Source organism: Phasianus colchicus, chromosome 2, assembly GCF_987193195.1.
Source record: "Phasianus colchicus chromosome 2, bPhaCol1.hap1.1, whole genome shotgun sequence".
In the NCBI taxonomy this organism is placed as follows: domain Eukaryota; kingdom Metazoa; phylum Chordata; class Aves; order Galliformes; family Phasianidae; genus Phasianus; species Phasianus colchicus.
This window is the reverse complement of record NC_143437.1, coordinates 4,550,796-4,564,734: the sequence shown is the minus strand read 5'-3', so window position 1 is coordinate 4,564,734 and position 13,939 is coordinate 4,550,796. Positions and strand designations below refer to the sequence as shown.

The window sequence follows — 13,939 nt, the reverse complement described above, 5'->3', positions numbered from 1 at the left end:
CAATAATGGAAATCAAATGACACATACGTTGCTTACAAAAGCTCTAATAATTTCATGCTTGTGCATAACTAAGCTCATGTTCTCAGTATCGATAACAAAGAATGTAAGCTATTCTACACCAAATATTCAGTTCAGCATATAGGAAAACACACATACATGAAATAACTGGGTGGTACTCTAACCACAAACAAAACCTGTACGAAGAGATCCTCCGTGAAATGCTTCCTATTCTACAGAAGAGGCTCACTACGTATCACTGATTGTACTGCACAATATGCAGCACTAGTTCCACAGAAAGCCACATGCTTTACATTTTATATTGGTCTGCTAAGTTAAAAGTCTCAGAGAGTGAAGAACAATGTAAACTAAGGTAAGTTCTGTCAGAAAAAATGACGTTTGTTTTTATTTTATTGATCAAAGAGACTAAGACATTTTACTGAAACCTTATTGCTTCCAACCAAACGTACCTCCTCCTACTGGAATAAATTCAATATCCTATTTACCTTAAAGAAACTTCCTCTTTTGTCCCGGCAATGAGCTTTCATCGTCAAAGACGACATCGTCCCTGGGAAGGCTCCAGTGAATGCCTTGAACTCCTAGAAGTAGAGACATTTTTAATGGTTAGTCCAGTCTGAAGGAAATTCCTTCCTACGCCACAGAAAGGATCACAGCAAACCTTCTGCCAAAACCCTTTCTGTCAATAACAGTGCCAGGGCCCCTATATATCCTTTTTGTCTCTTATAGTTCCACGGATTGCTTCAAAAAGAGCTGTTTGAAGCTTCATGTTTCTTTCCTCTCTTCACAGCTGATCCTGTAGTTCTGAATAGACTGTAATGTGCTCACTAAAGAAGAATGCTAAAACATAACGATTGCTTTGTTTGTTTGCTCGACCTCAGCCTGAAGCACAAACAGAACAAGATAACAGACGTGAGTACAGTCCACTCTCAAGTATTAAAGTATTAGCAGGGCTGAAAAGGAAGAAAATATCACCTAACAGAGAGAAAAAACATTATCGTAAGTTAAAAGAACACCCCCAAAACCCTGCCTGAGGTTATTAAAATGAATTATATCCTCTGAGAGCTCTGCCCAAAACAGAACCTGAAGGTACAGCTAGGAATAAGCTGTTTTTCCAGTATAGAATGAAACGAATCACAGAGTGGCCTGGGTTGAAAAGGACCACAACGCTCATCTAGATTCAACCCCCTTCTATGTGCAGGGTCACCAACCAGCAGACCAGGCTGCCCAGAGCCACATCCAGCCTGGCCTTGAATGCCTGCAGGGATGGGGCATCCACAGCCTCCTTGGGCAACCTGTTTGTGTCTCACCACCTTCTGGGTGAAAAACTTCCTCCTAAAAGGAGGTAAATATTAGTTAAACTGAATAAACTGTTTGATATCCTGAAGAATATTGTAATGTGTAACCAGACCATACGCACACAGTCAGAAATATCTGGATAACCTCCACTCAGTTTGGAGAGTTTCTCTCAAATCACAACTAATTCACACCAGTAATGCGTAAACAAGCTTACCAATAAAATAGGAGACAAGTTGCACGTTTATGAAATCTTTCTACAACTTTCAACAGTGAGCTTATAATCGCACTTAAACATCCTGCTCTTATCCTTACTCACTTTCCATGCTGAAGTTATTCACTGAATGACAACGCCAAAATCAACCTCACATGGAAGAGGGTAGTGGGTACAGATTTCAACCAAGCTATACTATCACAGAATCACAGGTAGGAAGCAACTTAAAAGAGATCATCAAGTCTAAACCCCTGCTGAAGAAGATACCCTACAATAGGTCACACAGGTAGGCATCCAGATGGCTCCTGAATATCCCCATAGAAGGAGACTCCACCACCACTCCGGGCAGCTTGTTCCTGTGCTCTGTCACCCCTATTGTAAAGAAGTTCCTCTGCAAATTAGTATGGAATTCCCCATGTTCAAGTTTTAGGCCAATACTCCTTGTCTTATCACTACACACCACCAAGAAGAGCCTGGCCTCATCCATTTGGTCATCCATTATGAGCAACATCATATAGTTGTATTTGCAAATCTATTCTCAATTATTAGTCAACTCCCATTTGCAAGAAATTACCCCTTCATAAGTTTTTTTTTTTTTTTTTTTTTTAAGTTTAACCACAAGAATGTCTACATGTAGTTCTATTACAAAAATAAGACCACACTGAGATTTCTGCATTCCTCTCATTTCAAAACAAAGATTTTTAAGTTTCCACACTCACACAGAAGAATGCAAGCATACAAACTCAACATTCTCCCTTCAAAGAACGCTACACCTCTAGGCCAGAAAAGAGAAAGACTCAAGACAGCTGATCTTGCTTATGAAAGGTTTTGAGCCTGTGTGCTTTTCCACTGATATTACTTATGCAGTGTTATGGGTATGGCCATAACTGTGAGCCTCAGCCACGCTCGAGGCCTTTCTCATCTCAGGTCTCTATAGGGCTGGTGAATTAATCCATGCTTGAAATTGACACTACAGTCAGATAAGTTGACTTGTGTCCTTCATATACAGAAGGGGAGAACTGCAAACATGCAAAGCCCTAAACTCGATGACAACAATTTTGCCAGAGAATAGCTTCACAAACCAGAAGTTAGACTGGGTTAAACCCACAGATGGCATAAGACAGAGCTCTCTTCCACTGCAGCAAACAAAAGAGAAAGTGCAAAGAATAACACAATATCATATTAAATCTCCCAACTAATCAGAAAACCACAGCCATTCTCTCAACAGTTTCAGCACTTTTACAAGCACCAAAGAAACCAACCCCCTAACCTCTCCCACCTCAGAAGGGGCATCCAAAAACAACTGCAGGAAAGCAGACTTCTTGCCAGGAGGCTTCTCTACACAGCATTCTGCTTCTTGCATCTCTGCAGATCCAGATCAGTCTGACACAATAACTGCCCTGAAGTTGTCTTCATTGGGCTCAGGCACTATGAAGAGACATCTCCTTGCTGGGATGAGAAAGCTGGGAGGAGAAACACGGCAGAGCACGTCTGCTTCACTACGTGCCTGAGACAAGTGTCTTCTCTTCCTATGGTTTAAAAGTGGAGGCAGAATCTAAATAGATTTGCTTAGCCACTGCCTCAGGGAGCACTCAGAAACCCATCTGAAAATGTCATCAAGCCGCAGGAGCCACATCACAGTATGATTTACGTGACCTTTAGGCTAGCTGTCGGGAAGGCAGCATTTTTTGCATTTGTTTCTACTGTCGGTGCTGCACCCCCTGAGCAAGCCCTGCTGCTCCTCACTCCCAAGGGCAGCAGGTGCTGGCCCCGAGGCCTGCCAGCTCCCTACCACAGAGCACTGGCTTCCTGCAGCTAATTCAGGACAAAGCTCGCGTGTCCCAACAACGAGACAGGGCAGGGGAAAGGAATGACTTGTCTGCTTGGCTAATTCCTCGGAAATACAATGCTATAAACAACATCTCTCTGGTAATGCTGATGCCCACACAGGCTGTATGAGTCTTTCATCTTTCTGTGTCTTCTCCTCCTGCTTTTCACTTACACGGGAATGCCAGAGCACCATTTGGGTGCCTGAATGTGGTTGAGTCTTCTGACTTGTCCAAACAGCTCCTGCCTTGCTCCCTCACATGCAATTTTATTTGGTATTTTATCCATGGTTGCACTTAACCTCCCTACATTTGATTGACACTCAGGATCCTTTCTTTCCTTCAGCTACTCTGCTGCCCAGACAACGCTCATGGTTTAATTCTCTCAACCTAAACTTGCTTTTCCGAGACAACATATCCTATTTTCTTTAGCTGATGTCACAGCAAGGATGAGACAGCCTGTATTGCTCCCTAGAGCCAGAAAGAAAAGGAATCTGGGGACTCCAAGTCCCTGCCTGCCATAAAATCATAAGGGTTGGAAAAGACCAGTAAGACCATCTAGTCCAACCATCAACCCATCACCACCATGCCCACTAACCACGTCCCTCAGTGCCATTCCCACCTGCTCCCCCAGATCAGTTTCCTAAGTTTCCCAACTGTACCAACTCTTAACTACAACATTTGATCTCTGGGGCAACCCAATTAGATCCCACATAGGAGGAGAATCCCTATTTGCAAGCACTGACAGAGGGAAGGCTCTGGTAATGCCAACACTGTCATCCTCTTCCTGTGCCATTCCCAAATTGAAAGAGCATCCATTGACTTTCCTTTGCCTTCTCCTAACCTACCACTCTTACGATGTCAACAAACATCCAACATGAATACTGGAAGAACTTCATCCCATTAGGTGCATGCTTATATCTGCTTTATGTACATATCAGAAGTGGGTGGATCAGAGAACAGAGAGGTATCAAAGCAGATTCCTCAATCCTTTGTAGGCACTTCATACATTTGAGTCCAGGAGCTTACAACAGCCTGGAAGACTTGGCCAAGTCATTTTACTCACAATAAAAAAAAGCAAGGGAACACACTTTCTTAAATTTCACTTTGATGTCCTGTTATGTGCCTAAAAAGTAAGTTTTCATCAACAAGATATCTTAAAAAAAAAATAATAAATACACTTTTACTATTATATTGGCACCATTTTGAATGAGTGTTGTTCCAGTCATATTTAAGCAGCTACATATCCTTGTTATTTTATTTTTTCCCCATCTTTCTTGATGAATTTTTCACTAGGAAGCAACACAGGTATCATCACTCACCTAGTTCACAAAAATCTCAAATGAAACATTTAAAAGTGGGCTGCTACGACCCAACTGCTCCAACCAAAGTGAGCAACAGCAAACTCCGAAGACCAAAGAGATGTTTCTGAAACATCCTTCCTAAATTCATCAACAGGATACACATTTTTGTGCTGTAAACACAAACTTTCCTAATGAAAACTGGCTGCCCTCACTCATTCTGTTTGTAAAAGGCATACAACCATTGGGCACAGAAAACTGGTCTGATAGTGTGAGAAGAACAACACTCCCTTATAGCTGTCAGTCGTTGTTTTCCACTTCCACTAGCAGGACAGAGACTGAAATATCAGTCTACCTACTATCTCACAACAGAAACACTAGAAACAGGAAGATAGGTATGGAATACTTCATAAGCACGTGACAGCCTACAGTGAATTACCACAGCAATCAAACTATAATAGCAACTTACAAACATATAGTATTGAAAAGGTTAGGAATTAAGACAGTCACAATTTCAGTGAAGCCATTTGCTGAGTTAAAAGATTCACATACACACATATGTGACTCTTCCATCTGTCCATAAAATGTGGAAGAATTTCTAAATCACAACCCTTGCCTGAGAATATGCTAAGAGAGATCTGCAGAACCTCCGTTGGCCACTAAATATAGCAAGCTCACGCATTTTGCTTTCCTGTTCTCTTAGTGCATTTGTGCTTCCTCACAGAGAGGGCTGCATTCATTTACGACCCACAAAGCTCTGGTTTGTCTAATTACTCTGACCTTATCTGGCTCTTGGCAAAATCAACCTTTTCCTCTTGAAAGTATTTCCTTTGAGAAGTTAACTGAAAGCCTTCTTCCAAGGACACACAGATATGTCGAGCACAGTATTGCTTTGAAAATCTATCAAATAAGAGCCTCAGTCTAAAAGCTATCGCTGGTGCCAGGATTTTGCAGACCTCTCAACTCAAACATTGCATTGTGTTAGCACAGCTGTATCCACAAGCAAAAAAAGTGAGGGGATTATGCAAAAAGGATTCTAACTTCCATCATTCTTCTGGCTCCAGAAAGGGTTTTCAGTCATTTCTTCTTTTCATTTGTGCTCGTATGAAACAAACAGCACATAGAGAGAAAATGACAAGTCAGTATCCATGCAACATCATTTTTCATTTCATCATTTTAATTAAAGTGGTTTGGAGAAAAAAAAACAGAAATAACAAATATTTCCTGATTAATCTTTTGTTTCTGCCCGTGATGAACATAAAAATAGACCTTCGTCATACATGTAACACAGCATCACAGAATGGCCTGGGTTGAAAAGGCCCACAATGCTCATCCAGTTCCAACCCCCTGCTATGTGCAGGGTCACCAACCAGCAGACCAGGCTGCCCAGAGCCACATCCAGCCTGGCCTTGGATGCCTGCAGGGATGGGGCATCCACAGCCTCCTTGGGCAACCTGTTCCAGTGCATCACCAACCTCTGGGTGGAAAACTTCCTCCTCATATCTAACCTAAACCTCCCCTGTCTCAGTTTAAAACCATTCCCCCTTATCCACCCTTGTAAACAGCCATAAAGTAGACATGTAGGCAGAAGGGCTGTGAGTGACCTTTTGCATTACTTTCCAGGAAGCAATGCTCTGTGAGAAACCAAAGAGAAAGCAGAAGTACACAACACTCCCATCACCAGTGGACGATGCTTACAGCTTCACTGACTTGCATCTCACACTTAGCAAAATTCAACGTGCAATACCTCCAATGAATATCCCCATCTTGGTTGAAGTTGTATACCTTAATGGATTTGGCCTAAGGAAGTTACAACTTTTCCATCGAAGAAAGAAAAAGAATACGTGAAGTAGTTGTAGGAACGAAGCAGAATTAAATGATCTGCAAACATTTTAGTCTGTGAAACAAGGTTCATTCACATCACAACTGCTGACGTATCACTTTATGTTTGCTACAGTTGCCACATCACAAACTTTTATTCTTAAATTTAAATTCTTGGTATGGGTAGAACAAAGCACTGTATATCCCAACAGCAATAATTGTTTCTCTCAAGCAATTAACAGCACAGGGCAATTGCATTATAAAAAGCAGCTTCCTCAGCAGGGCTGCCTTGCCTTTAGCTCTGTTTTGTTCAAGCTCCATACCAGGACAGGCACTCAGATAGTTTACATACACAGCAAGATTTACAGAAGAGCAGCCAAGTCACGGACTTCACTGTGGCTCTGTTTCACTATGCTATGAGCCAGTAAGTATCAGCAACTGCTTAAGGAATTCCTATTTGGACCGACTCGGATATGCAGGGGCTGTCAGCCAGTGCATGCATCAGGGCCTGTTAAATTGTTCTAACCAAAAATGGAAACAGCCACTGCCAAATTTATAAACTGATCTTTCTACATCTGGTTTCAGCTAGTCATCACTCCTGCCCCAACCAAGTTTTTTGCCTGCAGGATTATTTTTTCCCTTTGATTCCAGGTCCTGCTCATTGGCAGCCTTTTAAGATACTACAGGATAAAGAGGAATAACTTTGAACTTGTTTCAGCACAACACTTTCAGGAGAGGGTTTATGTCCCACTAGATTTTGGATAGATCCACTATCTATCTATAGTCTCACAGCTGTCTGCCCACTTATCTACTCTGAAGGCAAATGCACAAAGGAGAGCACCTGAAAACTCCATTGGAAAAGCACTCCTGCTTTGATCTGACAGCTCCCACTGAAACAGACACTGTATCACTCTTTCCAATAGGAGCCACAGTTGGGCAAACACCAAATCCCTCAGCAAAGCCAACCCTTCAGCTCAGCTGAACATGGCACACTATCAAGAGGACTGTGTTTGTTGGTAGTGCTGTCTCTTTGCTTCCCCTCCAAACAGTTTCCTCACCCTCCTCTCTTCCAGCAGACAACCTCTTCCTGCTTGCTCCCATGGCATACTTTCCACATTACTGAAAAGGAATAAAAACCAAAGTCATTTCCTTTGGCATGACACTTAACAGTGAAGGATACTACCATACCTCGTACAAAAGAATGATTGTATGTTGATACATTTGTGTCTCGTTTTGCTTGTAGACATGGCAGAGAAATACATTTAAAGACTGGCTTACATTTGGAAAACCTTTCAGAAGGCTCACAATCATCCCAAATTCCCTGGCCTATCTTAGAAAACTAGAATTTCTTGCAGTATCTCAGTAATTTCCATGTTATTCCTGCCAGAAACAGGAAATACTAAAAACAAAAACATTCAGGAATGTTTTCAACCCTGTAGACAAAGGCTGCTCCAAAAGCCTCCTATTTTATTATGTTGGTGGTATGACAGTAGAAGCTGAACCTTGCCACCAACAACCTATATGTTGTTGCCATGTGACAGATGACAGCCTGACAAAATAATGACTGACATGGAAATGCATATGAGGCAAAGGTGTGTCACTGAATTCCTCTATGTGGAAAAAACAGCACCACTGGCATTCATCAACACTTGCTGAATGCTTATGGAAAGCAAACAGTGGATGTGTGCACAATGAGGAGGAGGTGGGTGGTGTGTTTCAGCAGCGATGACAATAGGTCGCCTCTACTGGCACACTTACATATATAAATATATATATATATACATACATATATATTTAGAAGCATGACAGGCAGGCTCTTATTTATGGTTGGCGAGAAAGCATAGTTAGTGGTGTTTTCAAACTGAGAATTTGCTCTATCAATTAATATTATGTGCTCTTTGTATCTGTTGTCATTTTCATGGAAATAAGTAGGAGGTGTTATTTTCAGAGCAACCTACATAGAAATGTTTAACATTGAGCTGCAGTTAGGAAGGAAGAAAAGGTTACAGCCATCAGAAGACGCTTTTTATTTGCCAGATGGGTCAGTCCTACACTCAGGTCAGACTCAGGTAAGAGTCTGACAACAGAAGCACAACTTCTCCATACTGTCAAATGCACAAGTCACACTTCAAACAGTGTGTGCTCCAATGAAAAGCAGCAAGATGTGGTTTCTTTCAATCATAATGTAATAGCTCTTTATGACTGCACTTGCATCAGTGATCTGCTTCTTTTTTTTTTTTTTTTGTAAGAAAATAATTATTTTGCAATTGCAATAGTTTTTTTAATTTGGAAATGGCTTGCAAAGATTTTTCATTGCTTATCTCTGTAGTTCAAAGAAGCAAACTGTTGTTTGAGTGCTACCTAATGCCTAAGAAGCTACATACAATCACAGAACCATTAAAGTCAGAAAAGACCACTAAGATCATCTAGTCCAACCATCAACCCATCACCACCACAGCCAGTAAACCACTCTCTACAGTATTTTAGGAGAATCAGTCAAAAAATTTCCCTCAGTGTCCACAAGCATCGGAATGAGGTTGAGTACAGAGCTCACTTAACAGTAAACAAGAAGAATCAACAAGAAACCCATCCATCATTGAGCATATCTGTTATTCCAAAGTCTACCTAAAAGCTTGTACTGTTCACCTTGAGACTGCTGAATACAAATGCCCAAAGCATATTCTGCTGAGCCCCTCAACTCCAGCACAGCACGAAATGCTAAGACGCCTGGCTGGAGAACAAGCAGCACTACCTTAATCTGGTGTTGACCTTACATTCATCTTCTGCACGGGTCATACAGCTTGAGTTTGGATGTCAAGAACCACGCCAGCACATCAAGGAGCTGCACAATCACACATCCCAAGACAACCACCCTCAGGACACTACAACCAGTGCTAGGCACAAGGGTCCTTGCACAGCTACGTATTAGTCAGCAAGGTCAGCTACCTCAACACTACAAGAAGTTGCATCAACACAGAGTGACAGCCTTCCTTGCTTCAAGGTTGTCACCCTGACCTGACCTCTGGAGGCCACTTCAACTTCTTTCCCTACCTACAAGACTTCATAAAGGTGTGTACCTCCCTTTCACCACACCCTTTAACACATAAGAAATAATTACATCAATTACAAAGAATCACGTTCCAAGTTGCTCCACACCTTTTTTTTTTTTTTTTTTTTTTTGAGTAGCTGTTGTCCTCATTGGGTTTGGTGGCTTTTTTTTTTTCTTTTAAGAGGAATGATTTTATTTTATTTTGAAACAAACAAGTCAAAGAAGAATAAATAGGCAGAGAAAAAGTGTTTACATTTCTTAAGGTTCACGTGCCTTCCTTCTCCAACCTATTCTTACTTCCCATCACACAGAAATTATTACATTTATATTAGAAAGCATGAAATCAGAAAGTACTCTATCAGCTTAAATGATCAGTAAGCAAGTTTTTTAGCTTTGCATTTATCAACAAATGATGAACATCTAAGGGTAACATCTCTGCGTGTAGAAGACTAAACTCTGAACACAAAAAAAACCTGTTGTACTTTTGGAGCTACACATCAGCAAGGTCAAGAAAAGTTTGGATGTCTACTGTCTATTGAGACAACACTGCTGAAAAAACTATACCTACTCAGCTATCCACTCCTGGAAAACATATACAGAAGCGTGAGATATTCACATATCAATATCTAACTTCAAAAGAAATGAAAGAGCATAACACCTTTTTCCCCACTGAAAAAAAGTAGGCTAAGTTGGTCAGCTAGTGCAAATGTGCAGAAATCCCTGGATCTTAAAAGTACCAATTTTCACCATTCCAGCAATACTGAATTGAGCCAGGTCAACCAAAACAACTGACTTGAGAGGACTTGAGCTATGCTGTTCTGGATTTCTTTTTGGTTGAAGAACAATTGCACATCACTGTTCCACTACACCTGCACACCACAGACATTACTGTCTTCATTGGCACTCTTTACTGACCTTTGCAGAACACTGTGGACTGCTGTTACCAGTTCTTCTAGTAGAACCAGAGCATGCACAAACTACTAAGTTGAGAACTAAGGAGACAATGTATTTATCGAGGAATTAAAATGTTTTCATAGAAGAAAAAACGTTAGAATAGTGCTGATGTTTTGATTTTACCTAGCACAAAGAAAACTACAAAATCTTTTACTTCATTAAACAAAATTCACTGTTCCCTGTTCAAAGCCCTCCCCGTGTAAACATGGCAGATAGCAAAATATTTCTGCCTATGCCTGAGTTTTCAGTGACCAAACCTAGTTAGGATCTGCCACTGGCAATGAATGTTGATGTGTTGAAGGTTTGTATCAATGGTTGTCCTGGCTTTAGGAATAAACCCAGTGATGAACAGGGTTTCCCCCCCAGAGACTTCTCACCTTTGATGCTGTTAAGAACCAGTGCTGCTGACCTGTATTGTGGAGAGAGAAAGTTACTGCCAAGCTTGGAACGCTTAGTTTGCTTTGGTTTTTTTCCAGCTCTGTACAAAGTGAACCATGTCTATGAATCAGTTCACTGTTGTACAAGCATGCCAACACTGCAAACAGGATAAGCCCTCCAGCAGAGCGATCTCACAACTTATGCTCTGAAATTTATTTTCCCCATATTACTGAACTACATCTTACATGGGAAATTGGGCTAAGGAAGTCACTTGGGAGATTTTTCTTCTTGTCAGACAAGGGAGTTTCAGATACTCAGTATTCAGAATCTACTCTTTAGTTTCTAAATATGCTCTTACCAATACAATGCAAGAGAAACCAAACACGACATTCTATTCTGATATGCTTTATTGTTTCCTCTTGTCCAGCTTCTTCACAGTAAAATGAATCAGATTGAAAACAAAAAGGTTATCACATAGGAAACCCTGGAAACTCAAAGCTGAAGCCTGTTGAAATATCTGTCTGCTAACTTCACTTCTCTTCCTTTCTTTGCATCTACACAGTGAGACTGACAATGTTTGCCTCAACAAGTTTCCTGGCTTGGCTTTCAGTCTGCACAACTTCCAAGTCACGTAACCATAGGTTATCCTTCCTGCCCTCATGTTGCTCCTCGTGATCCTCCTTCAGAGAACAATTGCTTCACCTAACCTCTCCCTGCATGTTTTTCCTCTGATAAGCACCGTGGGCACTTCCTTCATCTCAGTGCTTCTTCCCCTGCCACTTCTGACTTGCAATTCATCAACAGTGCCATGATTACTGCTGGTTCCTGGCTCTCTTCCCTTCATCCATCAGTGGCTCTCACTTCCAAACTGCCTGTCCTGACCAGCCTCAGCATCTCCTACCCCAGCCCCAACACCCAACTCACCCTCTACTGCAGCTGAACTCCCAGGGGTGAATTCTATCCCTCTGGCAGCTTTCTTCCCTGCATCTCTAAGTTTTCCACTCACCAACACAGTTCTCTTCACTTTTTTTTTTTTTTTGCAGTCTTTGCTACTCCTTTCTTCCTAATATCTGCATAAGGTTCCCAGAAAGAAAGACGTATTACACAAGACATCATCAAAATCCTACATTTCCCAGAAATCTGAGCAGCCTTCCCTCTTCTTCCAGCAACACACCTGTATTGAAGAGGGTGGTCCAAGAGGACAACCCCAACAGCTCACCTAGCTGCTTCCCTCGAGTCCCTCAAAACACTGGGACATTCACTCCCCTGTATAAAGAGCAAGGAATCAGTGCAGCAGCCACCCACTGTCTCTTACAGCAGAGAGAGATGTCAAGCCTCTCCCACGCTGCCTTCATCTAGACAAGGAAGAATAAAGGCACGTCTTCTCTCTAGATTTTGGGATAAGCAGCTTTACCTTCTCTATTTTGCTTTGCTTTGCTTCTCCAGCAACATCAGCACCCACACTGAGACCTACTCGATTACCTCAGTTGCTCTCTCCCTGCTGGATTCAAGTTCACAGGAACTGCTAGGGGAACTCCTAAAGAGGGAAGTGTGGGTGTTTAATTTTCCACTCTTCACTTGCTTGAGTAAACATTTTGTTTTCTCTCTTCTCTCCCCTGGGACAAAGAGTTTCGAAATAAGTGCTTTAGAAGAAAATAAGCCTCATTCAGTGAAATGAGGTTAAAGTACGAACGAGAGACTGCTCTAAACTAAAACACCACGGTGACCCCACAAGTTTGGGGTTTGCGTTACATGTATGGCTTGGCAAAGCATTTGTTATCATCACATTTTTGTATTTCTAACCTGGATCTAATGCAATCAAACCCAGAAAATGAAGCATGACAAAGCATCTTCTAGGTTTAATCCCTACTGACACTCGTACCAGAAGATTCCAGTGACTGCTAGCAACAAACATCCATAATTGCTGTGCATAAAAAGCTGAGGTTAAGTATACAGGAATATGTTTACTTGCCTTTTTCTAACAAACACAAATAATTTGAGTAAGATAGTTAACGGAAATAAATAGTAATTCTCTTTCTGGAGACAGTAAGAAGACTGCTAATGGGTAAAAATAGTTCCTGAGGTTATGTACCAGTTAGCATGGCATTATTTTATTGCTTCTCCATCTGGTGCCAGTTACTTTTGCACAGCTTCTTTGCATCAGTTCTGCACAGTGAAAAAAAAATGAATCTTTATCAATAAAGCCTACTAACTGCTCTTAAAACAATCATCAAGTTCATTTCACTCAATTCCTCTGTACCTCATCTATCACGCATTCTCTCCACAGACACAAACCCACACTTCTGGGGAGTTGTGCATCTCCAGAGTAACTTGACCTGGTGCAGCCGAGCTGTCTAACCCTGAAACCTATTATTTCTTCCCCATTCTGCATTCCTTCCAAAACCACAGCACCAAAATGCTAACCAAGGAGAAAGTGAACATCCTTCTTCTCACTATCTGTCTTCTACAGCTGCAGCATACAAGATCACTGCTCCCATCAAGTTCTGCAATTTCTCTTACTTGCAAGGTTCTTACTACAGAAGGAAACTGCACCATGTTCAGCACAAAACTGGTTATCATCCTCCCTCTAAAGACAGGAATCAAGCACATGCCATTACTTTCCCCAAGGCCTGCATACAGGACGACTGGAGCTTCACAGAAAGACCTGGCCAAGGCCAAAACATCCATTTGGTGATAAACACACACCTCAAGATCAGAAATGCCTAAGCCTGGTGCTGGTTCACTCTCCCCATCCTCTTCATCACCAGCCCAGAGGGGTGGCTGCATTCAGCTGGGCTTCCTAATGCCCCTATCTAGGGTTCAAGCAGGAACAAAGCTCTTTTACTTTCCTTTGCAGCCTGAAGCATAACAGAGCAGCTGTTGCCAGCTGCTGGCCTGAGCGTGTTCACCTCACAGTTCTCTCATTTACTCTTAGCTCAAAGGGTGAGAATCACCTCCCCTCACCCCTTTTTCCTTTCAGCTAGAAGTTCTATTCTACAGAATATCACTGCAGTAGCCCATCTTCTGGGGAATCTACTGTTCAGCAATGCATAGTGCAAGAAGATCCAGACTGTAACCCAGCCTT

The 13,939-nt window shown here is 41.8% G+C and overlaps 1 protein-coding gene across 6 annotated transcripts in view; it reads right to left on the bottom strand.

Moving 5' to 3' along the window:
• Positions 1-13,939, bottom strand: part of RIN2 (Ras and Rab interactor 2) — a 57,352-nt gene that overhangs the window by 35,554 nt on the left and 7,859 nt on the right. For 3 of the 6 annotated variants that reach the window (XM_031603347.2, XM_090134612.1, XM_090134617.1), the window contains one exon: positions 504-596. The exons of 1 other annotated variant lie outside the window; for it this stretch is intronic. In XM_031603347.2, coding sequence (XP_031459207.2) covers positions 504-560 — 57 coding nt within the window. In that variant the 5' untranslated portion in view covers positions 561-596. Of the gene's footprint in view, positions 1-503; positions 597-676; positions 981-13,939 lie in introns of those variants that run through there. 2 more of the 6 variants (XM_031603348.2, XM_090134613.1) reach the window with 2 other exon arrangements.